This window comes from Anoplolepis gracilipes, chromosome 2 (genome assembly GCF_047496725.1).
Source record: "Anoplolepis gracilipes chromosome 2, ASM4749672v1, whole genome shotgun sequence".
Classification (NCBI taxonomy): Eukaryota; Metazoa; Arthropoda; class Insecta; order Hymenoptera; family Formicidae; genus Anoplolepis; species Anoplolepis gracilipes.
This window is the reverse complement of record NC_132971.1, coordinates 169400-196557: the sequence shown is the minus strand read 5'-3', so window position 1 is coordinate 196557 and position 27158 is coordinate 169400. Positions and strand designations below refer to the sequence as shown.

Genomic DNA, 27158 nt, shown 5'->3' with positions numbered 1-27158 from the left:
ATCATTTTATTGGTTGAACGAGTAATATATAAGATCGGACGATGAATACCGGCCATAAATTAACCCGTTTTAGCCAATCACAGCTTCGATATTCTTCTCTAAGGTCAACTGTGATTGGTTAATTTCTTGCGGCCTACGTCTTACAACACCTATTGTAGAAATCGAACGATGAATACCGACCTATGATCAGTCACAGCACAGCTCTACCTTTCGAAAGTGTTGACAAAAAAACGAACAAACCTACTTTGTCATCAAGATTTCAAGAAAGAGAAATGTGTTTTGAGATACTTATATATTCCTGTTTTTATGTCTGTAAATGGAATATTCACGTTTGACATAATTGTCTAATGTCAATAGAATTTTGTAATTTAGAAAAATCAATAGATATCATTTCTAACAAGTTTGTGTTTCATCGTTTCTAACAAATGTGTCTTTTTTTCGAATTGCTTTTTCAACGACGTTGATTTTCGCGTCGGCTGTTACGCAAAATATACTCTACTAATATATTTCATTTAATGGAACTAAGATTTTACGACGGATATCTATAATACTGCAGTCGTAAGTCTAAATTTATTTGGCGCTCAAATTTACACGTGTAAATTATACTGTCATCTTTTTTTTTAGGTTACACTATAGCCTTACAAATGGCGGATAAGGCTATGATGAAGGTAATAATATACAGCTTTATTAAATCTTATATTAAGTATAATTGTATATTAAATTTTTAATTTGCATTTATAGCAAATCGCGGAACAAAAACTTAAAGCTTTTTCCATTGGTACTATGGGTAAACGGCCATTAAGTAAAAAAGAATTGGAAGAGCAGCGCAAGAAGGAGCAAGAACAAGCTGCAGCTCAGGTAAATATTGCATATTGTTGCTGACTTTTTTATCCACTTTATTGTACAAAGTACTTACTTTATCCTACAATTTGACTCTATCTTATGGTTTAATTATCTGTTATATACAGGCATTTGAAGAATTTGTTGCAACATTTCAAGAAACACCAAGTAAAACAGCTAGCAAGGTATGGGTTAAAGCAGGAACGTATGATGCAGGCAAAAGACGTAAGTATAGAATTCACATGTACATTTACAAATAATTATTTCTTAAATTATTCGAGGAGCAAATTTTTACAAAATATACTTTTTATTTCATATTATGTTATATTTTTTAAGAGGAAGACACAAGAGAAAAGGGAAAACTTTATAAGCCACAGTCAAAAATATCAGAAATAGTTGACAACAGATCATCAGCGGAACAAGCTCAAGAATATGCAAGATTGCTTGGATCGAATGAACGAAAACTAGATAGGTTAGGCAAGAAGAAGAAAGAAGGGGAAAAAAAGAAAAGCAATCTTGAATTATTTAAAGAGGAGCTCAAGATGATACAAGAGGAGCGTGAAGAAAGACACAAATATAAGGGTGTAGTGAAGACTGTAATATCTGCGCAATCTGAAGATCCAATGTTGGCTGCTTTAAAATGTGTAGAAGGTATTACATACATATGTATATATATATATATATAATCATATAAAATATCTCGAAAATCTTTATTTTAATTTGATATAACATGAAGCTTTCTTCAATTTTACTTTAAAAGTCTGCAATGAAATGTGATGATATATTTTTATAGCAACACAATTTAAATTTTTAGTGTACTTATAACTTTAATAGTTATAAGTAATAACTTCATTGGTAAGCAATAACTTTATTGATTTAGTAGGTAAAAACTTTAGTAGGTAATAAATCCTCATTTCCGGATCCGCGAAAGGCTAATCTGCATAACTTCATTGATGATCCCCGTCTCTTAGCCCTGATATATGAGGGTATTGTCCTTCCTTATCTTTTTCCTCGCCACCTTCTTCTATCTCATAATTTACAAGAAATGTTGAACAATTTTTGTTTTACAGATGGCTCATTTGATAATGGTGATCCAAATACCACAAACTTGTACTTGGGAAATTTGAATCCAAAGGTACAGTATTATGTTACTATTGATTAAGTATCAGTGCTGTTATATATTGATATTTTATACAATAATTTCCCTATCTTCTGTTTGCAAATAGATCACAGAACAACAACTGATGGAAATATTTGGAAAATATGGTCCATTGGCTAGCATAAAAATAATGTGGCCACGCAGTGATGAAGAGAAAGCTAGACAAAGGAACTGTGGTTTTGTTGCATTCATGAGTCGCAAGGATGGAGAACGTGCATTAAAAAATCTTAATGGTAAGAATAGTATAAGATAAGAGTATTTTTTCCAAATGTAGAAATTGTTTTACGCACAAGAATCTTTTATATATTTATATGTGTATTATATTTTTTAATGTATTATATATATTTTAATACATTTTAATTACATATTTTGATTTTACTGATTTACATATTTTATTTTTAACTATATTATAATTTATATAATAATTTGTAATTGGGATAGTAAATACATATTAATCAAACTGTATCATGAATCAGGTCGTGATATAATGCAATATGAGATGAAGTTGGGTTGGGGAAAAAGCGTACCAATTCCACCTTATCCCATTTATATACCACCTGCTTTGATGGAGATCACGCAGCCACCGCCTCCGTCTGGTCTTCCATTTAATGCTCAACCACATCGTCGCGACAGACACAAGGTACACCAAATAAACTACTTAAGAAGTGTAATTAATAAATTATTTGAGTATATATTTCGATTGATTTTTGTTTTCTTTTTATTTAATATTATCCTTTGAGAATAATCATATTCCGAAAATATTGATTGTATTTTTTTTTCTTTTTCATTATATATTAATTTGATATATATATATATATATATATATATATATATATATATATATATATATATTATAGGATTTAAAAAGATATATTTTTAAAAATATTTATAATAAGTAAAGAGTTTTATGTGAATATTTGGTAAATATGCATTTTATTTATTATAATATATTAATCCTTTGCAGGCCTTATCAAGCCTGATTATATTTTGTTCTAGCTCGTTCTATGTCGAGTCTAGCTCAACATAGAGATTTATGAACATTTACAAATATCTTAGCAATTTCAGACGCATTTCTCATAATATTATATATGTATATGATTGTATATATCATTGTGGAGGTGAATTGCGTTTGAAAATTTACTAAAATAAAATATTAGAAACGATCCAAATTATAAAGAGTTAACATTTAATATGTTTATTGTTATTTAATATTTTTATTTTTTTATTTTTATTTTTTTATTTAATATTGATTTGGACGGGTTTATACAATTTAACAAAACGCGAAATAAAATCATCTAATAAACATTAACGATGTACTCGTTCTCTTTTCTTCCATGTAGTCAATAAAATAATACTTCAAGATGATCACAATGATAAATTGTGATAAAAATTTGTTTGTTAATTTTTATTGAAATTGAATAATCATTTTTGAAACATAATCTCAGATTCCACGTATCCGCAATATACAGAGCGTGGAGCCGCAGGAAAAGGAAAATTTTGAAAAGGTAAAATTATATCTATGCTTCATTCAAAAAATAATCTTGAATTAAATATTTATTCTCCTGTTAATCTGCTCTTTTATTTTAGAATTGCTATAGAGATGTATAAATTTATGTAACATATATTATCTATCGTATTATCTATCTATTTATAAAAGTACTTAAGGAAATTGAACAAAGTTTTTTAAGTGGTATAATTGTCATTAATTTTTTGTGAAGAATAAACTAACAGTTTTTATAAAAATATGTTAGTGACAAAATAGGAACAAATATATACTTATTATTTTAATTTATAGTTTTAGTAAATGAAATATACATATACACACACGTGCGTATATGTATGTTTAAATTCCTTATTAATCATATTAAATGTACAATGCTAATTATATTTACAAATTTTGTGTTAATTTGTTGGCGATTATTCTTGGGATATACATTTTGATGTTTGGGACATTTTATCATCTACCACTGTTGCACTGGCAATTTGGACTGATGATCAGATTTTGCAGAATGCTGTTGTCAAAGTGGTGATACCAACAGAAAGGTATTTGTTGATTATATAATGATAGATTTGTAAGCCTATATGCATATGTGACACACACACACACACACACACACACACACACACACACACACACACACACACACACACACACACACACACACACACACACACACACACACACACACACACACACACACACACACACACACACACACACACACACACACACACACACACACACACACACACACACACACACACACACACACACACACACACACACACACACACACACACACACACACACACACACACACACACACACACACACACACACACACACACACACACACACACACACACACACACACACACACACACACACACACACACACACACACACACACACACACACACACACACACACACACACACACACACACACACACACACACACACACACACACACACACACACACACACACACACACACACACACACACACACACACACACACACACACACACACACACACACACACACACACACACACACACACACACACACACACACACACACACACACACACACACACACACACACACACACACACACACACACACACACACACACACACACACACACACACACACACACACACACACACACACACACACACACACACACACACACACACACACACACACACACACACACACACACACACACACACACACACACACACACACACACACACACACACACACACACACACACACACACACACACACACACACACACACACACACACACACACACACACACACACACACACACACACACACACACACACACACACACACACACACACACACACACACACACACACACACACACACACACACACACACACACACACACACACACACACACACACACACACACACACACACACACACACACACACACACACACACACACACACACACACACACACACACACACACACACACACACACACACACACACACACACACACACACACACACACACACACACACACACACACACACACACACACACACACACACACACACACACACACACACACACACACACACACACACACACACACACACACACACACACACACACACACACACACACACACACACACACACACACACACACACACACACACACACACACACACACACACACACACACACACACACACACACACACACACACACACACACACACACACACACACACACACACACACACACACACACACACACACACACACACACACACACACACACACACACACACACACACACACACACACACACACACACACACACACACACACACACACACACACACACACACACACACACACACACACACACACACACACACACACACACACACACACACACACACACACACACACACACACACACACACACACACACACACACACACACACACACACACACACACACACACACACACACACACACACACACACACACACACACACACACACACACACACACACACACACACACACACACACACACACACACACACACACACACACACACACACACACACACACACACACACACACACAAATATATTTATAATATGAATGTAAAGAATGTTTATAAACCATGTTTTTGTTGAATGTATTTTATGTCGATAGCAATTGATAGAAATGCATGTTTAATTAAATCGTATGTTACAGAAATTTAGTAATGTTAATACATAGAATGGTGGAATTTGTAATTCGAGAAGGACCAATGTTTGAAGCAATGATTATGAACAGAGAATTAACTAATCCAATGTTCAGGTATATATCTTATTGTATCTATGATATTCTTTTATAAATGAATACTAATATCAGTAATTTTAATTTTAGATTCTTGTTTGAGAATTATTCTCCTGCACACACTTATTACCGTTGGAAACTATATTCTATTCTACAAGGGGATGGACAAAAGGAATGGCGCACGGAAGATTTTAGAATGTTCAAAGGTGGAAGTGTATGGAGACCACCCCCAATCAATCCTTGGACGCAAGGTATGCCGGACGAATTAATAGAAATGGAAGAAAGGCAAGAACCAAGGAGGGGTAGTCTTTCAAACAGGTATTTAAATAACAAAAAACAGCAAAAAATTATTCATAAAATAATAAGATGTCAAAATAAAACAATTCTATGAACAGCTTTGTGATGTGAGAATATACATGTAAATTTTTTACAATATTTTCTATTTTTTTATAGTCAACGAGATCGTTTGGAAGATTTGTTGAGAAATATATCACCTGAACGAATAAAAGTTGCAGAAGCAATGGTATTTTGTATAGAACATGCAGAAGCAGCAGAAGAGATATGTGATTGTATTTCAGAATCATTATCAATACTACAAACTCCTGTGAATAAGAAAATTGCAAGATTATACTTAATATCTGACATATTACATAATTGTGGAGTCAAAGTGACTAATGCTACTATTTATAGAAAAGCGTACATAATCTTTTTTCTTAAAAAAATATATATAAATAAAACGAGATGTATGTATAATATTAATATCATTTATTTTGTAGGTTTGAGACACGTCTTCTAGACATCTTTAGCGAAGTTCATCAAGCATATAAGCAGTTTGAAAGTAAATTGAAAGCAGAAGGATTCAAAGTCCGCGTTATGCGAATGTTTAGGGCATGGGAAGATTGGGCAGTGTACCCAAGAGATTTTCTTGTTAAATTACAAAATACATTCCTGGGACTTGTTTTGGTAACTCTTTTACAACTTACAACAGTAATATATTTTTCTAGAGAAGATAGATTTTATAATATTTTAACTTCTCTCTCTAAGATGGACGAACCCGAGCCTGAAAATGATGAAGATATTGATGGTGCGCCATTGTCTGATGTTGATGGTGATGGTACTGAAGATTTGGATGGGGTACCGCTTGATGGTGCAACCTTGTTGAAAGGTGCCATGAAGCTTGGTCTGACATCTCAAGCAACTTCAAATTACGACGATATCGATGGAGTGCCTAGTATATATGCGTTCCTGAAATAAACATAGAAAGATAGTTCTGTATTAGTAAATTGTATGAAATGCATATACACACATGTATGATATATATTTGTTACAGTGGATGAAGATATTGACGGAGTACCAATGGATGATGACGACAGTGTAAACACGCGAAATAAAGATGATGAAAAGAAATCGACAATGCCAGCTGGATTTGTTCCTTCGCGATGGGAAACTGTTGATCCTGATCAGGTTTCTAAATATTTTTGTCTCAATGAAATAACATTAAATATTTTTTCGTATTACATTTATACATATAATTTTATCAGGTTGAGGCACAAGCTATGACCACCAGTAAATGGGAAGAATTAGGTCAAAATGAAGATTCCAATTCTCAAGACACTAGTATGGATTCCAGGTAGAACTTTGTCGCAATAATTCTCGATAATGTTGCATAATATAAGAAATGTTTTAATAATTATACATATTAGAATATATTTATAATAAAAATTATTTCAACATTGGCAGGGATTACAATGAAGAAAGACGAAACAGATTACGTGAAATTGAAGTAAAAATTATGCAATATCAGGATGAATTAGAAAGTGGTAGAAGAACATTGAAGTCTGGCATGACGATACAGGCACAAGTCGAACATTATAGGAAAAAACTTATAAGAAAGGTATAATTTTTATACATATTAATTTCAATATATACCGATAATAAATTATATATATATATATATATATATATATTGTATTTATACATATAAAAATTATTATAGAGCGAGAGAGAAATGAAGGACATAAAAAGTGAAGAACGTGATGATGAGAAACGAAGGGAGAAGAAACGAAGCCGAAGTACCACACCAGAATCTCCTAGTCACAGCTACCGAAGACGATCGACAAGTCCATCATCCAAAAGTGTAAGATATAGGTAAATGCGTCTTGGATTTTCTTATATAAACACGCGCACACATTCTAGTTTTATATTTTCTTTTGTTATGTAACATGTGGAATCTTCATTATCTGATGTTTTTCAATTCAGTGATAGTCTATCTGGTACTTTTATGTATATATATATATATATATATGTCATTGACATTATTTTGAAATAATTGTTTAAAAATATATTTTATATATAAATATATTTCTACTTGTTATATATTTTTAGATCACGCAGTAGATCGCCGCGCTGCAAACGTAGATCAAGATCTCCGTATAAAAAACGCGTACCAGTAACCCCGTCCCCTCCTCGTATTCGACGTACGCCATCGCCTTCCTTTTCTTCAAGCAGAGGATCACGCAGATCGCCCACTAATGAACGTGATAGGAAAAGACGCAGATCACCCTCTTTATCGCCTCCACCGCCTCCACGTACTTCCTCTAAACATAGAGCTTGTAGTCCGCCTTCCCCGCGTAAGCGACACAAGCATAAATATTAAATTGCGATACATACATTGTCGTAGAAAAATTACACAGCAGTTTTCACAAAAAAATTCTTCGGGATACTTTTTCTTTTTAAGATCAGATAACATTTATTGTCTTATAATTGTGTTATATTCATAAATTGCATTGATAAAGAGATTAATTTTCCTTGGCGGATTTCTTCTTAATATATATATGTTTAACTCGTCTATAGGCGTTCAAAAAATTCAAGATGAATTCCTCACTGCTTAATTATTATTGAAATTACTTTTATTTTTTACGATTCAAAAAATATTTATATTATATTTTGCATGAAGTGACACGATAGTTAAAACAATTAGTTGCGCGTTATATGTGCAGCTTTTAAGCAGAAGAGATAAAATATTTTACCAATTGCAAAAATTTATGAAAATTAGATTATTTATAATATCTTTTAAATACATATATAGAGAAAGGAGAAGGAAGGAAATGTATATATTAATTATATAAAGAGTACGAAGATAGAATGATTGTCTTTAAGTTTATACCAAGAATACCACACTTTTTTGTTAAATGTTTTGAAAATATTTCAGAATTAAATAAAATAATCTTAATAATATGTATTAAAAATATTGTTTTTTTTGCATTGTAAAAATTTTGAATAAAATTTTATGTAAAAAAGATAATCAATTATACATCATTTTATCTTTGCATCTCTAAACTTGTCATAACGTTTAATTATTATATAGTTTAACTTTATTGATTATCATAGCTTGTTCTCTTAATTTTTTAACAATTGCATCAATATACTTTGTAAAGAATGTCTCTACTTTCTTTTCTTTAAATTAATTTAACTTTATTACGGATGCTGTACATAATTCATTTTTACAAACATCTATTAATATCCTTGAGAATACATATAATATGAATATCATTGAGCTTTAATAAAGTTGACGTGTTTTAAATCATGATATACTTCTTAAATAAAAGTGAACATAACTAGTTAATAAATTAAAGCACGAGAAAAAGATTAAAGAATATCATTTTTCTATTTACATATAACGTTAATTATTATATATTTTAATATTTTTTAAAATTACTAATCACACATGTTTTTGATACAAATCGTTTGCCGAAAAGATAATTTTGTACCTCAAAAAAAAAGATGTTATCAAATTAGTTTACAGAGAGCATATATGCTAATTATGTAACTCACTGTCAATCTAGGAATCTGTGGAATTATTTTCTTCATAAGCAACTATGTCATCTATATTCCATATATTATTAAAGTCATAAGCTTTTCCTCCACTTTTAAGTTGATCACTATCCACTTGATTAATTTCCACTCTTGTTTGTTGAACGGATATTTTTGCTTCAGATTCCATATGTGAGTCCTTTAACGCTTTAACACCTGTTTACAAAGCAATATTTTCGCGAAAACTGCAATACACTATTTTTTTAAACCTATTTATTATATATTTCACAAAAATTTTAAGATAATTTTTTATACATGTATATAAGTTAAACCATATAAGAAATACAAATTTTTATTATAAGAAATTAAAAATTCTTATATATTTTATATATTTATATATTATATAATATCATAAATATTATAAATCTTTATGTACATATAGTTTATAAAAAGATTTTTAATTTCTTATGGTTTAACTTATTTGAATGGATTAAATATAAAATAATTATTCTCATTACAATAATGATCCTCCATGCTCATTTGAACTATCTATCTCACGTTTACCACTAATTTTAATTCATTTTCAACTGATAAAACACTGGGAAATGATATTGTTTAATTTAATCAAGACGATAAAGTATTTTATAAAATCACAATACATACAAATTTTTATTACTTAATAAATATAGAGAATGCCTAGTAGACAAAGCATATTATTAATCATTAGAATAAAGGGAAAAGTTTTGTTTCTACATGCATATGGGTGTGTCTGTATGCATGCATGTGTACATGTGTGCGTGTGCATGCAAGTGTGTGTATTTAAAAAATATATAATAATTCATATTTAATAATTTGTTATTTACGTTTCCGTTCTAGTATTTTAGTATCTTTTTTTTCCTCCTTTTCATCTTCCTCTTCTGCTTCCTCTTCCTCCTCCTCTTCTTCTTCTTTCTCTTCTTCCTCTTCCTCTTCATCTTCATCTTCATCTTCTTCTTCAGCTTCACTATCCTGTAGAGTGGATAATTTTCCATATTTTGCTTCAAGTTTAGCTATTAATTCTGAATCATCAACATTTTCGATTTCCTCATCTTCTTCCTCTTCCTCTTCTCCTTCTTCATTATTTTCTTCCATCTGCTCTTCATCGTACTCTTCCATTCCCGAAACATGTTCACTTTCTGATGTTTCTAATTCATAATCTTCTTCCTCAGATGATATTATTTTAAATTGGTCCTGATTAGTAGTATCGATTTCTATAGTCGAAAAATATAAGTAATAAAGTAAATCTGTGAGACACACATACAGTTTTATCTCAATACTATACAAGAAAAAATTAATATATATATGTATATATACAAGAAAAAAATAATAAGACATTCACCACACCTGTTTTAGCTGTATTTTGAGTTGACCATTTTTCGTTTACTTGTGGTGCCTTATCTTTTGGAATTGAACTATTTATCTCCATTAGAGAAATATTTTCTTCTTGCAACTCTCCCATGTACTTAAATCTCAAGTCTTCATAATTTTTCACTTGTACTCCTACAGGTGCTTTATTCTCAACATTCTCAACGGATTTAATTACTTGTTTAATATGAGGCGGTGGAACTATTGTTTTGCGTCTTGATAAATCAGGTATGTCAATTGTATCATGCGGAGAATGGGAAGTATTAACTGAAAAATTGAGTTATTCAATATTTTGTGATATAGAGATTGCATGCAAGAAAGACACAAAAAAGCATTGATTTAATCATAATAAAAAATTTATCTATGTCAAAGTTTTTTACTTACCTGCAAAAAATTTCAATTTTAATCTTTTCAATTTTACAACGATTACAATATAAAATTAAAATTTAAAACTCTTATTTCACATCTAATAAGTCTAAATAATTTTTTTTATATATATGTTACATATTGCAGCGCCTGTTATAAAAAAATGTGCTGCTATATAAAATAATGCATAATAAAAAATTTACCATTGTTCCATCGTCTAACGAGAACAAAATGCGCAGCAACAACAAGTGCAACACCGACTCCAAACTTCACAGCCACTGCAAGCACCATGTATGTTTTATTTCTAATTAATATCTTTTTTTATAGAAAAGTACCATATAATCAATATAAAAGCAACGAGATATTTTTGTCTTTTATTTTTATATTATGGAAAGGGGAGGAATGTGGTACTTATATTATATATTTTTGTTATAATCAGAGTTAAAATCAAGTAAAAGAGCATGGAGGATCACTTTACAGCTATAGTTCAGATTATATAATTATATAATCCAAATACTTAGCAAAAGCATTTTTAATATATTTTCTTACAGACTCACCGCTAGTAGATTCTTCTTCAATTTCTTCTTCTTCTTCTTCAGGTTCACTATCTATATCATTTAAATCCTCTTCGTCTCCTTCACTTTCTATCTGATAAAAAGGGATTAATTTTTAACGACAAAAAGATAAAGTTAAAATAATCAAAATAAAAAAAATAATCAGATATAAATAATATATAAAAATAATAAAGATAATGAAACGTACATACCTCTTCTAGAGGTTCAGCACTATTATCATCAATTTCATGAATGCCAGGTATATCTGCGAATTCCTCCGATATATCATTATCCTTTTTTTCTGCAGAGTTATCAATCTCCATGCTAGCTTCAAGTTCCACATCAAAATTATCAATTCCTTCGTCTGTTTCATCTTCATATCCATTTGTCTCATCAGTTTCTTCTAATGTACCACTATCGTCGTATTCTTGTGCTTTATTGGCTTCTTCTTCATCGGAATTTTCTTCATCAATATCCTCGTCTTCGTTTTCATCCTCTACAAACATCACATTTTTATAAAAATAACTAAGTATATTTTTTAATATTTTTATAACATTTTTTTGTGCACGTACCATTTGCTGTTCCTTCTGTTTCTTCTTCCTCTTCTTGATTTTCTTCTTCCCCCCCCTCCTCTTCTATTTCTTCTGTTTCTTCTTCCTCTATTTCCCCTTCTTCCTCTTCTTCTTCCTCTTCGACATCCTCATTTTCCTCTTCTGCGCCAATTCCTTCATCCTCTTCTTGTTCTATATTTTCTCTTTTTTCTTCTTCCTGTTTTTCAGTTTCTGTCGATTCTTCTTCATTGTTGTCTTCCTTTTCTTCCTCTTCTTCTTCCTCTACTTCTTTACTTTCTTCCACCAGTTCTTCGTGTGATACATCATCATGCCTGGGCGGCGAGTCGTCCACCCAGCCTTCAAATATACTTGCCCAACGTGATGATTCAATTGGTGTATCAACTTAAAGTACAAAATTGTCAAAATACATATCAAGCTTTCTTCAGTTTTAATTAGAATCGTAGATATATATAGTGAATGAGTAAGTAAACAGTACATGTGTGTATATGTATACGTACATAGACTAAATGCGCTTGTGCCTATAATGTTTTTTGCTAGTAAAAATCAGAAAAAGAGAAAAAGTGAATCATAGAAAGAGAAAAGAGAATTAGAAAAGGACCTTTTCTCTCTTATTTGTGTAGTCTTTTATTGTGATGATGTGAGAGATGAAAGAAATTGTTTAATATAAACGAAAAAAAAATGATTTTTATTTACCATCTGTAGTCCCTCTATGTTCAAAGATTATTATACCAATCAATCCAACAAGAACAGCCAGTAAAATAAAAAATATGATTCGTGCACACCAATGTCCCCCTGTGCTACTTTCTTTATAAATGTGAATAGTGACATTTTCGGTAGAGGTATCGGTCGGACTGATCAAAGTAGGTGGTGGAGTACCAGTATCTTCATCATCTAAATATAATAAATAAATTATAATTTAAAAAATTATTTATTAGTTTACAATATAAAGTTAAAGAATGCTTTATTAATATATAATAACATTTTAAATTAGATTTAACACACACACGCACACGCACACGCACACGCACACGCACACACATATATATATACAAAGTGTCCGGTAATAATGGCCCCATCTCTCCAGGACTAATAGATCAAGTCAAACTGCACATAAAAGTCCTCTACCATTTTGCAATTTTCACAATTATTATTAAAATATTAATTAAAAACGCTTGGCGTATGAGCGCACGCCGCATATAGCGCTCAGCATACGCCGAACGTTTTTAATTAATATTTTATTAATAATTATTGCGAAAATCGCAAAATGGTAGAGGATTTTTCTGTTCAGTTTACCGCACTCTATCTGCTTACGAGCGTTGATTCAATCTTTTTCTCGGACACCCTGTATATATTTAGAAATCACAAAATAAAAAACAAAAATGTTTTTGAAGTTTTTGTTGAATTTTATTTTATATATGATAAAGCATAAAAATAATTTTTATAAATGCAGAAAAGAGTATATTAATTATAGCTATTGTATTATCTTGTATATTGCATATGAAAATTTTTATTAAGATTTCAATAAAAATAGAAAAATAAAAAAATAAAAAATATATATCAAACAAGTGCGTACGCTGCAAAATGTAAAGTAATGTATACGCTTAAAAAAATATGTTACATTACATTATTTACACATATATCTCTTATATTTAAAATTTGTATTAATATTAGTATTTTTTACATAATTTATAATAAAAATATATAAGAAACAAATGATAACATATACTTAAAAAAAAAACAAAATATAACATATACTTTAAAAAAATTTATAGAAAAATTACATATATAAAAACATAAAATATATAATTCTTTCAACGTATTTAAAGATGAAAAAATAAATAATTTATAAAAAAAATAAATAATTATTATATAATATCGATGTAACATAAACTTATTGTAATTAAATTTTATTAATTACTTAATGAATAAAGTAAATATCATAAGATTTATAAAAAGAATGCAACAATGCATAGAAAATTGCATAGAACTAAAAGATGAAATGCTTTTAGACTGGATAATACATGTTAATCTATTTTTGAATGCTAAAAGATAGGTCGAGCTTCTAAAACCCACATTTTCTGACTCGAGGAGCTTTGCCAAACTTTCTTGGACGAATTAAATTTTTATAAAGAATTTTACACCTAAATTAAAAAAAATCATATCCAATGAAGAACTATAAACCCGAAAAGATTTAAATGTCATCCGATAAAGAGAAAGAGAAAGAAAAAGGAGTGAGAGAGAAAGAGAGAGTGAGTTATTATATTCGAGAAAATGGAAAATATATCTTTATATTAGTCACTGTTAAAAAATAAGATATATATTTCTCTGTTAAATGATAAAATCAATTATATGAAATTATAATAACATTTTTTTAAAGATAAATGACAGCAATAAACAATGATTATTTTTCGTTTCCAAATTAACAGTAGCAATTTAAATGTAACATATTATTAATGTAAATAAATTATGCAAGAAATTTGTAAATTAAATATTTAATATAAATAAAAATTGAACCAAAAAATATGTCACACGTCTGCCAAAGATCGGCCAATGAATACAAGCTACAGTGGGCGGATATTTTTGGAAGCTAACGGAGGATCATAAGAATAACACGCACTCATCCATTATGCGCGTTTAATATTATCTATCGCGTTCTATCACGACTTCTGTCGTTTTAACTTTAATCCAAGACTATAATAATAAATATAATTTACGAGTATATAACAAACTAAAGTATATAAAGAAACGCTCATATTAATCGTAGTAAAAAGCAGAGCATACAAGAGCGCAAATTCTAAAATCGATATTTTCTTTTAAAACAAGCAAGATATTATAATAATGCGGTACAGATACTATTTGTATTTTATAAAAATGGAGAAAAAATGCTGCTAAAAATATCGTTCAGCTGTGGGAATTCGTGTTACAAAAGTACGATATATGAATCGTGCGCGCGCGCTAATACACATTTGCAGATCCGTTCTTTACCTTTTTTGCGTCGTTTCTCCTTCCGTTTCCTTGGCTGCACATCACCGGACATTCTTTTACGAGCGAATGCTACCTCGCGTACCGCTTTGTGGTCACTTTGAACAATTTGTATTTTCACAAATGTGTCGAAGATCTCTCACGTCGGAGATCACTCTACTCTACAAAAATTTTATTCGAAGATGGTAGATCAGCGCTACCGAGCGCGAAAAAAAAAACCCTATGCGAATTTACCGACGTAACGGGCGTGTTTCGCGTGCCATCTACTGGGATTATGTTCCATCATACTGCAATGAAAATCCAATTCAATTTTGGCGCCCGTGAGCGGCCATCTTGAGTACCTACTTAGCATATCCGTTTCCATTTCTCAAATCTTTTACTCTTTGCTCCCTCCTTAGTTTCTTTTCTCTTATTTGCTTTATATATGTACACCAAATGATTATAAAAAAATTGCCTTGCGCAAGAATTGTTAATTTAAAAAATTATTCGATGGGGTAAAACCATTAAATAAGTATATTATTTATTATAATTAAAGATTATGCAAGTTACATATGGAATGAACAATGAACACCACACATCACCTTCACAGCTGATGGATTGACCGGCAGGTTTAGCTGTTAAAAATCATCGACAATATAACAAAGTTCACTTTTGATCTACGAGCAAAATTAAATGATTGGATGATTTATATTTTATATAGATAGCACATAGCACGAATTATTATCAGCTGTTGTTTTTTCACACCGTTGATACAACTAAAGTCAGGTTAGTCGAATCTTCCATACGATGCGTAAATTATATTAAATCATTTCAGATTTATTAATGTATATCCGATAAATATATATTATGGAATATGAAGAGACAAATAATCTTGCAATGTTCAAATATTATGCAATTTATAACTTAATCTTTTATCACATTTACATAACATTACAATTGTATTCATAATTCTAATCTTAGAGGTTATACTATATTATTAGAAGAAAAATTATTTTGCTTGTTTGAAACATTATTATTTATATAATTAGAATGTAATATAATGACGATTTACATTTGCGATAATTTCTCGTTAAGTTAATGTCATCATATTTTCCAAAGATTTGGTTACATAAGCAGATCATGTGTGATATACTTTTTTCAAAAATCTATTTTTATACAGTCAAAAATAAACTTTAAGTAAATTTTACTAAAGCTAGTTAGTAAGTGACAGTAACAGCAAGATGTGATCTGTATACTATATAGAAGATTGTGTAATTGTTTCCTTTAAATATTTCATAATTCTCTGTTATATGTATTATGCATTATATCTATTGCAATATTTATAAATTAGAGAAATATATATCTGTACATATGTGATAAAGTTTTTAATAACTTGTACTTTCTTAACAATTGAACTAAAAAATATATTTACAACACTTTTTACTTGTTTTTATAAAAATTTTATTGGATTTATATTCAATTTTTTCCTGTAATAATTTATAATGTGATACATAATTAAAATGTTTTACATTATAATTTTTTGTAGTTTTTTACTTTTAACAATATCATGATATTATGAAGTATATTTACATCTATATAAAATGTTAATTGATTATTGCAAGATTGACTAAACGATATGTTATATTTTATCATATTAGTAAAATTGATACAAAGAATTTATTAGTTTATTAATGTTTGTGATTATGAGGAAATACATTTTCGACAAATTTATATGTTATACGATATTGTGTAAGTTTTGATAAAAAAATAAGAAAAAAGAGAGAGAATAAACAAAAACAAGATTAATACAACATTTGGAAATATTTTTTGTTTAAGAATATAATAACAGCTTATTTTCTTATTATGATTTAGATTAAAACAAATCTTTTGAAATAATTAAATAATAATTTTTGATTTCACTTTAATTCAAATAAGTTTTTTCTTATAAAAATTCTAATAAAAACAAATATTTACATATATTTAATATATATTCAATATATGTCTCTTTCTCTTTTATTTCATTTATCATACGTTTGTATATTTTATTATGTATTAAAGACTCTGTAGTTTAAAAGTGAGTGAGTGAATTTTTGATAAAATTACTCCAAAATATAAAAATTAAGCGCTATAGGTAAGTATATTCCTATATGTACACGTTGCTGTCATAATTTACGGAAAATATGTTAATCTAAACTTTTTACATCAAATTGAATAAAATTTATCATACACATTAAAGTTCACCTATAAAATTCATAAATTTTTTTTGCATATTTGTCTATTTGATGTATAATTTTTATATATTCCTAGAAAAGAAATAAATTATTAGTTAAGTAAAATAATTACAAGAAACAAATACATGTTTAAGTAACTTTGCTCATATTTATGTTACAGAATGTCTTTCCCAAATAAAGAAGATCGTTTGAATTGCTGGAGCCGCAGAGATGAATATTGGCGATGTTTGGACGAAGGCAAGTCTCAAGTGGAGTGTACAGAATTTAGAAAACAATATGAAAAATTTTGCCCATCTCAATGGGTATGTATCGTAGATAAGAATCCTTTCACAATATTTCTCGAAGAGTATGTTTAGTATGTACTTAACATTGATGGTAAAAAAAAATAGAACTTTTTGTTTAATTATCTAACAATTTTTCTATGCCACTGTTATGCAGGTGAAACACTTTGATCGTAAGAGAGATTACTTGAAGTTCAAAGAGCAAATAGAGAAGGGGGGGTATGTTCCTGAAGAACCAAAGGAAACATAAGATACTAATCTATCAATTGCGTATTTCATTCATAGCAATTTACAATTGAATTATTAATATTAACTGTTAAACAATTAATTACATTATTCACACGGATGTTTTCTTGACTTTACATTGTTATCTTCATTCTCTGTTGAATCATGTAATAAACAAGGTGCTTAAAAATAACACAGGACAATGGTTTTATTGCGACATTCTATTATCCTTAACCGGTATTTCGCAAAAACTCTGTAAAGCGGTTTTGAAATTCTTTTTTCTCAATATATAATCTTAAGTATACTAAGCTAATCTGATAGTTATTTCAAACACATGCTTTTATATACTATATATACTTAAACTAATATAACTTTTCTTTCTCATAAAATATTTTATAACTTCGTCGCATAGCTTTTTGCGGTTTTGATCACAGCTCGATTACTCTTACATTATCTTCTCTCGTTTTCTTTCTTTCTTTGATTAGTATTGCTCAAAAACGTGATTATTTTCCGTTAATTGCAGGATATGTTACCTCGACGGTGGGACGCAAAATTCTGAAAGATCTGATTTGCCAGAGCAACTCGATAAGAAGAACCAAGAAGTTCTCAGTTTACAAGCGACGAGCAAAAATTTACACTAAACTAAAAATATTTTAATATTTATTATTCCCAAGAGACATATGAAATAAAAGTCTCATGAGAAAGATAAATTAAATCGCAAACTATTGTCGCGTTATTTTTACTTTATGAAATAAGGGAGACACTCCTTAAATGCTTTAAAACATGAAACTGGACGACACGTTTAATGAATTACAAAACTGTCAAGACGATATACCGATCTTTCGAGTTAGTATTCTGTTCGCTATTTTAATGAAATATTTTGTCTTAATTTTATTATACATTTAGCAATATTATTGTTATCTTCTTTTTTCAGAAATTGATAAGCACTACATCTTTGCACGATCCCTGTACGGGAAAAAGCGTGAAAGAATGCCAGAAGATTCTGACATACATTATAGAGATAGTCAGTAGTAATTCTGAATTGGGGAATGAACGTGTCCTGTTGGCGTGTCATGCGTTCTATGCTTTGCTTTCGACGCATTGCGATCCATTGTGTCTCAAAGACACCGTAATGCATTTTCAAAAACTGGATTCCCATGATTTGTGCTTCCTCGAAAGATGGTATACCGTTTCCGATCTCAAACTGTTCAAGTTATTGAACGCCTATGGATATCTGCTGACGAATCGGAAAAAGATGCATCTTGAATACGATGCTTTTTTACTTATGTTTGACGTAATATTCGAAAACTGTATGAAATATACGAGATATTCTTACTTTGCGTACAAAGTATTATATGTATGGTTGAAAAAATTGAAGCAGATAACCGATATGCGCTTTTGGTACAAGGACAATTGTATATTAGAACGAAAATTGGAGGCTATTATATTCTCTAATTGGTCAAATGCACTCAATGATATATGCAAGCAAAATGCACAAATTTTCAATATGTATCTACGGATAATGTCAATGAAGTATACAGAAAGTTATACAAGCTATATACTTTCTGATTGCATTTTAAATATACCATGGCAAAACGAAATTAAGTATATTATTCTGACAGAAATTTATCAAGTGTGGGATATTGCAGGTGCTACGATAAATAAACATTTATATGATCTGTGTATTAGTTTAACAAAAAATTCTTTACGTCCTGCCAGTACGAAATTATACCTGACAATTTTAAGGAAAGTCAGCGAGGATGAATGGAAGAAATCGTTCGGAGAAATTATGAAATTGATTATTAATCGTTGGGATTCAGGAGAGCAGTAAGTTTGCAGGATTTTATATTACAATGATTCCCTTTTTTCTCTTGATAATAATCAATCTTATATTTATTCATTATATCATATAATTATTATATTTATTCTTTTTTCTATTTCTAAGACTTATACAAGTATACCAAAAAAGCTTTCTTTAGTATTTATAATTCCTTTTATGTTTAATGTATAAGAGATATTCTCTATTTATTTCAATTATATTGTACAGTACTAAAGCATGTTTTAAATCGTAGTTTTTTTACAGTGAAGATCACAATGCTCTTCAATCATTGTTCAAATACTGGCTCGAACCGACCATAGAAAAGCATAGGAACATCTTGCTGTTTTTATGGAAATTGTGTGGCGATTTGCAGGGATACTTCTTTCGTTCGCATTTGCAAAGAATGGCCGCTAAATTACGTATAGAACTGCCAGGAACGCATGAAATGGATCATTACACAAACAACAAAGAGGAAATAGTACGATTAAACGCTTTCGTTGTTCTTTGTTATCGTGCTGCCGATATGATCGACGTTAAAAACGAAGTGGATCCATTTTTTCAACTAAAACAATTTCTATGGTTTAACGCTAACGCCGCAACAATTTTCATGAGAGAAGGGATAATGAAATATTTCAAAATATTATGCTCAAATGTCTTAAAAGTGATTAGCATTAAAGCAGTTGATGTGCGGTCCATCTCTGAGTTTATGGAATGGCTGCACGAATATTTTTTGGATTGCTTCGAAATTGGTTCGTGTTACCAACGCAAAATTCTTGCTTTAAATTTATACAAAATACTGCTGTCTTTCACGAATGGGAATTCGCACGACAGCTGCGCCCATCATAGAGAATGCCTTCGTTACATCACGGCGATCGACAAGCACTTGAAGACCACAAATAGTTGGAAATTTACTGACAAAGACAGTTTGTTTCTATTACTAAGACTCGTATTAGATTCTGCTCTTGACGTCAGACAACTAGCTACTACCCTTATTTTGGAATATTTTGAAAAAGATATTTTATCAGTCACGGAAAAACGTGTAAGAAATCTATTATAATATATTACGTACTTATATTTGAATGTTTTACATTTTGCAAGGTAAAAGAAATTTTAAAAAGAAGTGGCAAATTAAAGAATATATTTTTATCTAATATAATTTAACTTACAAAAGTTTTTTGTGTAAATTTTCAACCTTTTCCAATTTTTATATCTCAAAAACTATATTAATAGTATATCTTTATTCAGAAAAAATCCAATATTAACCAAAGGTAATCTTTGAATTTTTATGAGAAAATCTCTTTTTATAGATACTCTATAATTGTGCATGGGAACACTGCAACTCTTCCAAGTTTTATAAAATCGAAAGTGGAGCAGCTCTCGTAAAGATAATGGCACACTGGTTGCCTTTGAATGAACATCATGAAGATGTAGATTCAACATTTTCTCATAGTGAATATAATAATATTCTCGCTTATTCGAGTTACTCAGAATTTTTATTGTATGAAGCTCAATGTCAATTAGCACAGATGAAATGTGATATTCTGAAAGCTATTGTCCAGAATAGACCTTTTTATGGTGTGCTAACTGCTTTGCTGTCAATCACTTTTCGTGCTGGCCCAGAGAATTGGATCTTAACATTGCAATTTACAGAGGAAATGCTAAATCTTTTGAAAGAAGCCACCAACTTCTTTTTATCTATGTTCACAAAAGCATCAGATACAGGTATTACAAAATATCTATGAATAATATTAACTATGCAAAGTACATTATATATAGCTATTACTATCATCAAATTTAAACCTAGATCAATAATTATTTTTATCAAGAATAAGTAATAATTTATTAACTTATAATTAATTTATAATTAATGATGATAATCATGTTAAGAAACATGTTTTTGATTAATTAAGATTGCTTAAAGTTAAAATTGGTTACTTTATGTCAGTATTAGTAATAAATTATTATTTATGATAATAAGAGAGAGAATATATTATGTAATTTTACAATTTGTAAAATTGTATTTAGTTTATTCGTCTTCGTTTGCGGAAATGGGATTAGCTATCGATGAAAAGATTAAGACCAGTGAAATAGAGACTTCTAATAATTATGACGAATTGCAATTATCGCCGGCACATCAAGTGCTTATCTCGTGTATTTGGATGTCCTTAAAGGTATATAAGCACTTGTATATAATTAGTTTAACATCATAATAAACTAATACCTTATAGTTTTATATAATTAATAAAATCCAATAATAAAATATATACAGTTACAATAATATATATAGTACAATTTTTATAGGTATCATGCGAGATTGTCAGTGAAATCGGGATGTTGATGCAGTCGAATGCGCAAGTAAAAGATTCTATGGATATTATTGTTACGGTACTATTGAAATGTCGACACAAAGGCGTAGTGGAATCTGCTGGAGTGGCGATTGCGAATTTAGCCAGGTAAAGATTCTCTTTTAATAAAATTTTAATATAATGTAAATAGTTAAGGTATTAATTTCATTGCAATATAAGCGCACATCATTAAAATCATACGGTATATAAAATATAAATAATCAATTAATGATTATCTATTTTCTGTAACAATTGTCTACATAAATTAACAATGTTTTAGACGTTTATACGGCCGAAAGGAATACTCCGAACTTCCGAGAACATATTTGGCCAGTTTGTTGGAGAAGGAAAACGCGGAGAAATTGTTATACTTAACACGACGAGGTGCCGGATTGTCGATTATGTTTCACAGATTGGTCGTCAGCGATAATCGGAGAGATCGACCTACAGTCCATTTCGCGGTACAGATGTTATTACGCTCGCTGAAAGATTTTTCGATGACGGCCGTTAGAGAGGTAGAGCCCGGACAGGACTCACCGTGGGCGAAACGTTTGTACTTTTTGCGGACGTTGGTTGTTGACAAGGAAATGCACGCGCAATTAGTCCCGTACATGGAGGACATTTGTTTAACGTGCTTCGAGTACATGAAATCTGACGTTTGGACCGTAAGGTAAAACAACGCAATGCGTAATTTTCTTAATTTTATTATTTAGTTATTCTTTTATATATTTTGACGAACTTTATATATTTCTATTCATCACTTTTCATGTTTCTATACACATATATGCCATTTCAGGAACGCAAGTTTGCAATTGTATGGCGCGGTGGTGCCGAGATTGGTGGGTCAATGTTCCGGGAGAAGCTTGGACGAAGAGTTGGATTTTGGCTACGGTTACTCCGTCAATCATTTCGTTACGCATTATCCGACACTGGCGAGTCGCATGTTTACGCAGCTGCGAGACGTGTCGAAGATACGCGGTACTTCAAACGCGGCGTTACGTTCTTACTCAAGCGTCGCGTATATCCTGGTACTGTTGTCAAAATTGTCAACGAGCGGCTGTTATCTCGACGATTATCCCGCGGCGATTGTATTTATAACGAAAGTCAAACTTCTGTTGTTGTGTTCTTTCCTAGGTAATCCAATGATGTATATTAGACAACTAGCAGCTAAAGTGTACACTGCTTTTACGCCTGTCAAGAATATCTGTGAAACAGACGACGCGATTGCAAAAGTAACTATTTGTCAAGACATTAATATGTCGCATGGATACTTATTAACTTATAGATATTTATTAAAAAAGCTGATTTATAATTTTAAAGACACACAGCACTTCTTCGCTGAAAATTATATGGGTAATGGATCTTATTGGAAATATCAATACGCATTTATATCAGAAATATGGAATAATATGTATGAACAAAAAGAAGCTGCACAACCATGTTATGTGCTGGAAACATTGTTTTTACAGGAATCACCTTTGTTATCTCCGATGAGCTTATTCTACAAAGAACTTTACTTTGAACCTAGTTTACCGATAATTGAATGTATAGTATCGTCGCAAAAGATCCAACCAGGATTTTTTCAATATATTGGATATAGAACGCGACTATACGCGATGCATTTGAAATTGCATGTTGAATTTGACTGGCCAGCAATCTTTGATAATCCTGATGAGCGACAAATGATACACGATATTCTGAATTCAAATTGTGCGGAACAATGTATCGAATTCTTAAATGGTTTGTCGCATTGCGTTTATTTACTCGAATTTATTCTCAAGTACTTGATATCGATGAGCAATAATAATCGTCACCAATTATTATTTGACGAAACAGTAACTTTCACGTTGAACACTATAAAGCATGCTAGTTTAAAAAGTAACGAGCTGGAGTTTGACAAGGTAATAGAAGAGTTGAATGAGACAACTGATTCGAGTATGATTCGTGTGCGAAATTCATTGATTTTAGCTTTTTCCAAGAGCGAGACGTTGATAAATCAAACGTTGTTATATGTTTTTAACGTATGTATGAATGAGAAGCAATCAGTGAGACTGACAGCAGCTGAACACATCGAACTTACGCTCTATCGTTACGTAGAGCTGGGGAATAGTAACAGATTAACAATTAAGCGATGCTGCTTGATTCTATTAAAAGATGAAATTCCCGAGATACGTGAGATCGTATCGACTGCTTTGCAGAGGCAACGCATGTTCGAACACGTCGTTGATTCCACAATTTGTCATGTGCAACACGAAGAGATTGCGTATCAACAACTCTTATCGGACGTTATTCGACTCGAATCGATTGCTGACGATGACGTGGATTTTATACGATATTTCACACGTGCTGTACACAAAAACGTTGATTTTAACGCGACGATCGAGAATCCATTCAAACATGACGATAGTAGTTTTTACAGAGAGGAATCTAAATTTTTAAACATGTGCTTCTTTCTTTACGATGCTTCGAACGATAATCACGATGATCATCTTGATGCCACATATGCGATACAAGCGAGACATTTCAGGAAACTTCGAGAAAAAGCTGGTTTCAGATACGATGATTTGCAAGTAGTTTTGTATTTGAAAGACATGGAATATCTAGCGCGGAAAAGAGATATTGTTGTACAACAGCGAGAATTGTTCTCAAGCATCCGCGCTTCACATTTGAAATCGTAAAATTAAATCAGTTCAGTTATCTACAGTACCTTAAGATAATACAACTTTTATGTAAAAAAACTGATCAGTTAATAGCATATATCTCAACTTTTTAATCTATAAAAAGATCACTTTCATAACAAGATGGAAAGGCAGGAACTTAAGAATTTAGGATTATTATCTTTATTATTATATTATTATTATTATTATTATTATTATTATTATTATTAGTATTATATCTTATATTCTATATTCTACACAAAAAAACACAAACAAAATGAACAATTGTAACCGGAAGCCGAAAGCATGGATTATTAATAAATAAAAAATAAAAAAAATATAAAAAGATCACTGTCTATTAAAATGGATTTTCTACTTAGTTTTCATACTAATTTTTTATATATAAAGAACATGAATATGTAACAGCAGAATTGTGGGCAATCATCAATATATAATATTGAGTGAGATTAATACAATAACATTAATTAATACTTTCTAATTGATTGATATAGATTTTAATCAGATTTGTCCATTTTGCATTTGTAATTATCGCAAACTATTTCCACGAACCAGTGTGTATAATTTGATCAAAGTAAGAATAAAAGTAAAAAATGATAAGAATGTGCCAATAATTAATAAAAGATTATTATGGATTTTCTAGATTAAAATTATACGATTAATGAAAGATTTAACTCATACATAATTAGAAAACCGATTATGAATGTTTGAAAGATTTTATACATTATATCTTGAGAGTCTATCAGTTAATAGGTAACAGCTCTAATTATATCTTCGAAAGAAAATATAAGAAATAAATAATTTTACAATTTCTCGCACACAATGCGTAAAACATATTTAATTAATTACATGTGTACAGCTTACAGGTAGCCAAACGTGCGATACACACATTCCTAGAAATGTGTATAAACAAATATTAGGTTTTATCAATCTTTATACATTTACATTATAATACTACGAGTTGTTTTTATCTTTGCAAAATGATTTTTTCTCGTTATATACAACATAGGCATTCGTACATAATGACAAATAATTTCAATTTCAATAATTTATAATTTTAATTTTTTTATAAACGTCTGCACTACAGATGATAGCGAAGACTTAGATTAATTTATAATTAATATTTTTGCGATATTCTTGAAACAATTTCAAGTATGTTATACGTACAGCAAAGATTTACTTCATTAAATTCTTGTTTTTTACATGAGATAAATTATCTAATTACGGAATCTGTGTACGCATACTCTTGTATCAAATCTATAATTACATAACACGATACCCCGTCCCTTATTGTTTACATTAATACCCTCGAATATTTTCTTACTATAAATTCCTAAAAAGATATTATGCGCGAGTACATAAAAATATATCTAAGAGTAATATGACGAAAAAACAATGTGAAAATAAATAAAATGTAATGTATACGTTAATCTCTTTGTAAAACATTTCGCAAAGATGCGAAAATCTAATATTTTGGAAAAAAATAAATTGACGACAGAAATAAATTTTTCATACAAAATCAATTTCTTATAAATCTCGACAATAATGCGCGCCATCGCATATCAACTAATAATTTATCTAACTACAGAATCATTTTCAATACAAACGATAGCTTTCACTCTGATAAAACACACTTAATGTCTTCGTTTTTATCTTTATCGTTTCAATTGTTAAGATCTATTGCGTTTGTATGAGATATCATTCTTATCAGTGATTGTGAATACAAGTATGTACACATTGCGCCAGGAATGCCTTTACATAATTTATGCATATATATCAGTATATATATATATATATATATATATATATATATATATATATATATTCTGATACATATATATATATATATATATATATATATATATATATTCTGATACATATATATATATATATATAAATTTTTCACTCTGATGAATCATGCTCTGACATGCACTTAAATTTATGTATTTTAAGGCATTCCTGTTTCTGTATATATACAAGAATACAAATATGTTATTTATTTATGTTATATATCAGCTATTTATTAGCTATATTATATTATGTATAATTATATATTATATAAATAATAT

The 27158-nt window shown here is 30.2% G+C and overlaps 3 protein-coding genes across 6 annotated transcripts; 2 read left to right on the top strand and 1 right to left on the bottom strand.

Annotated features, from left to right (window-relative positions):
• The first annotated feature begins 225 nt into the window (after window positions 1–225).
• LOC140663242 (U2 snRNP-associated SURP motif-containing protein) lies at window positions 226–8942 on the top strand. 2 transcript variants are annotated; one of them, XM_072887267.1, is made up of 20 exons: window positions 227–558; window positions 625–668; window positions 742–858; window positions 969–1065; window positions 1177–1491; window positions 1911–1975; window positions 2067–2232; window positions 2476–2639; window positions 3445–3504; window positions 3999–4042; window positions 5760–5864; window positions 5934–6161; window positions 6297–6539; window positions 6620–6806; window positions 6888–7074; window positions 7174–7307; window positions 7385–7473; window positions 7584–7737; window positions 7840–7991; window positions 8229–8942. In XM_072887267.1, exons 2-20 carry the CDS (start codon window positions 645–647, stop codon window positions 8497–8499), a joined length of 2802 nt encoding a protein of 933 aa, XP_072743368.1. In that variant the 5' UTR covers window positions 227–558; window positions 625–644; the 3' UTR covers window positions 8500–8942. The 2 variants fall into 2 exon arrangements, with proteins under 2 accessions (XP_072743367.1, XP_072743368.1); XM_072887266.1 differs by having other exon boundaries at window positions 226–558; window positions 6620–7074.
• A 663-nt stretch (window positions 8943–9605) lies between these two features.
• Window positions 9606–15733, bottom strand: LOC140663243 (uncharacterized). The gene is made up of 9 exons (XM_072887268.1): window positions 15538–15733; window positions 13246–13443; window positions 12553–12933; window positions 12193–12476; window positions 11984–12074; window positions 11630–11704; window positions 11040–11327; window positions 10520–10906; window positions 9606–9872 (listed from the first exon to the last, which is right to left on the bottom strand). Exons 1-9 carry the CDS (start codon window positions 15587–15589, stop codon window positions 9685–9687), a joined length of 1944 nt encoding a protein of 647 aa, XP_072743369.1. The 5' UTR covers window positions 15590–15733; the 3' UTR covers window positions 9606–9684.
• A 162-nt stretch (window positions 15734–15895) lies between these two features.
• LOC140663241 (uncharacterized) lies at window positions 15896–25394 on the top strand. Of its 3 annotated transcripts, none has more exons than XM_072887264.1 (9): window positions 15896–16299; window positions 18774–19096; window positions 19185–20077; window positions 20334–21108; window positions 21377–21791; window positions 22095–22240; window positions 22371–22522; window positions 22695–23084; window positions 23211–25394. In XM_072887264.1, exons 2-9 carry the CDS (start codon window positions 19034–19036, stop codon window positions 25090–25092), a joined length of 4716 nt encoding a protein of 1571 aa, XP_072743365.1. In that variant the 5' UTR covers window positions 15896–16299; window positions 18774–19033; the 3' UTR covers window positions 25093–25394. The 3 variants fall into 3 exon arrangements, with proteins under 3 accessions (XP_072743365.1, XP_072743363.1, XP_072743366.1); XM_072887262.1 differs by lacking the exon at window positions 15896–16299 and adding an exon at window positions 17907–18046; XM_072887265.1 differs by lacking the exon at window positions 15896–16299 and adding an exon at window positions 17915–17981.
• The last annotated feature ends 1764 nt before the right edge of the window (window positions 25395–27158 follow it).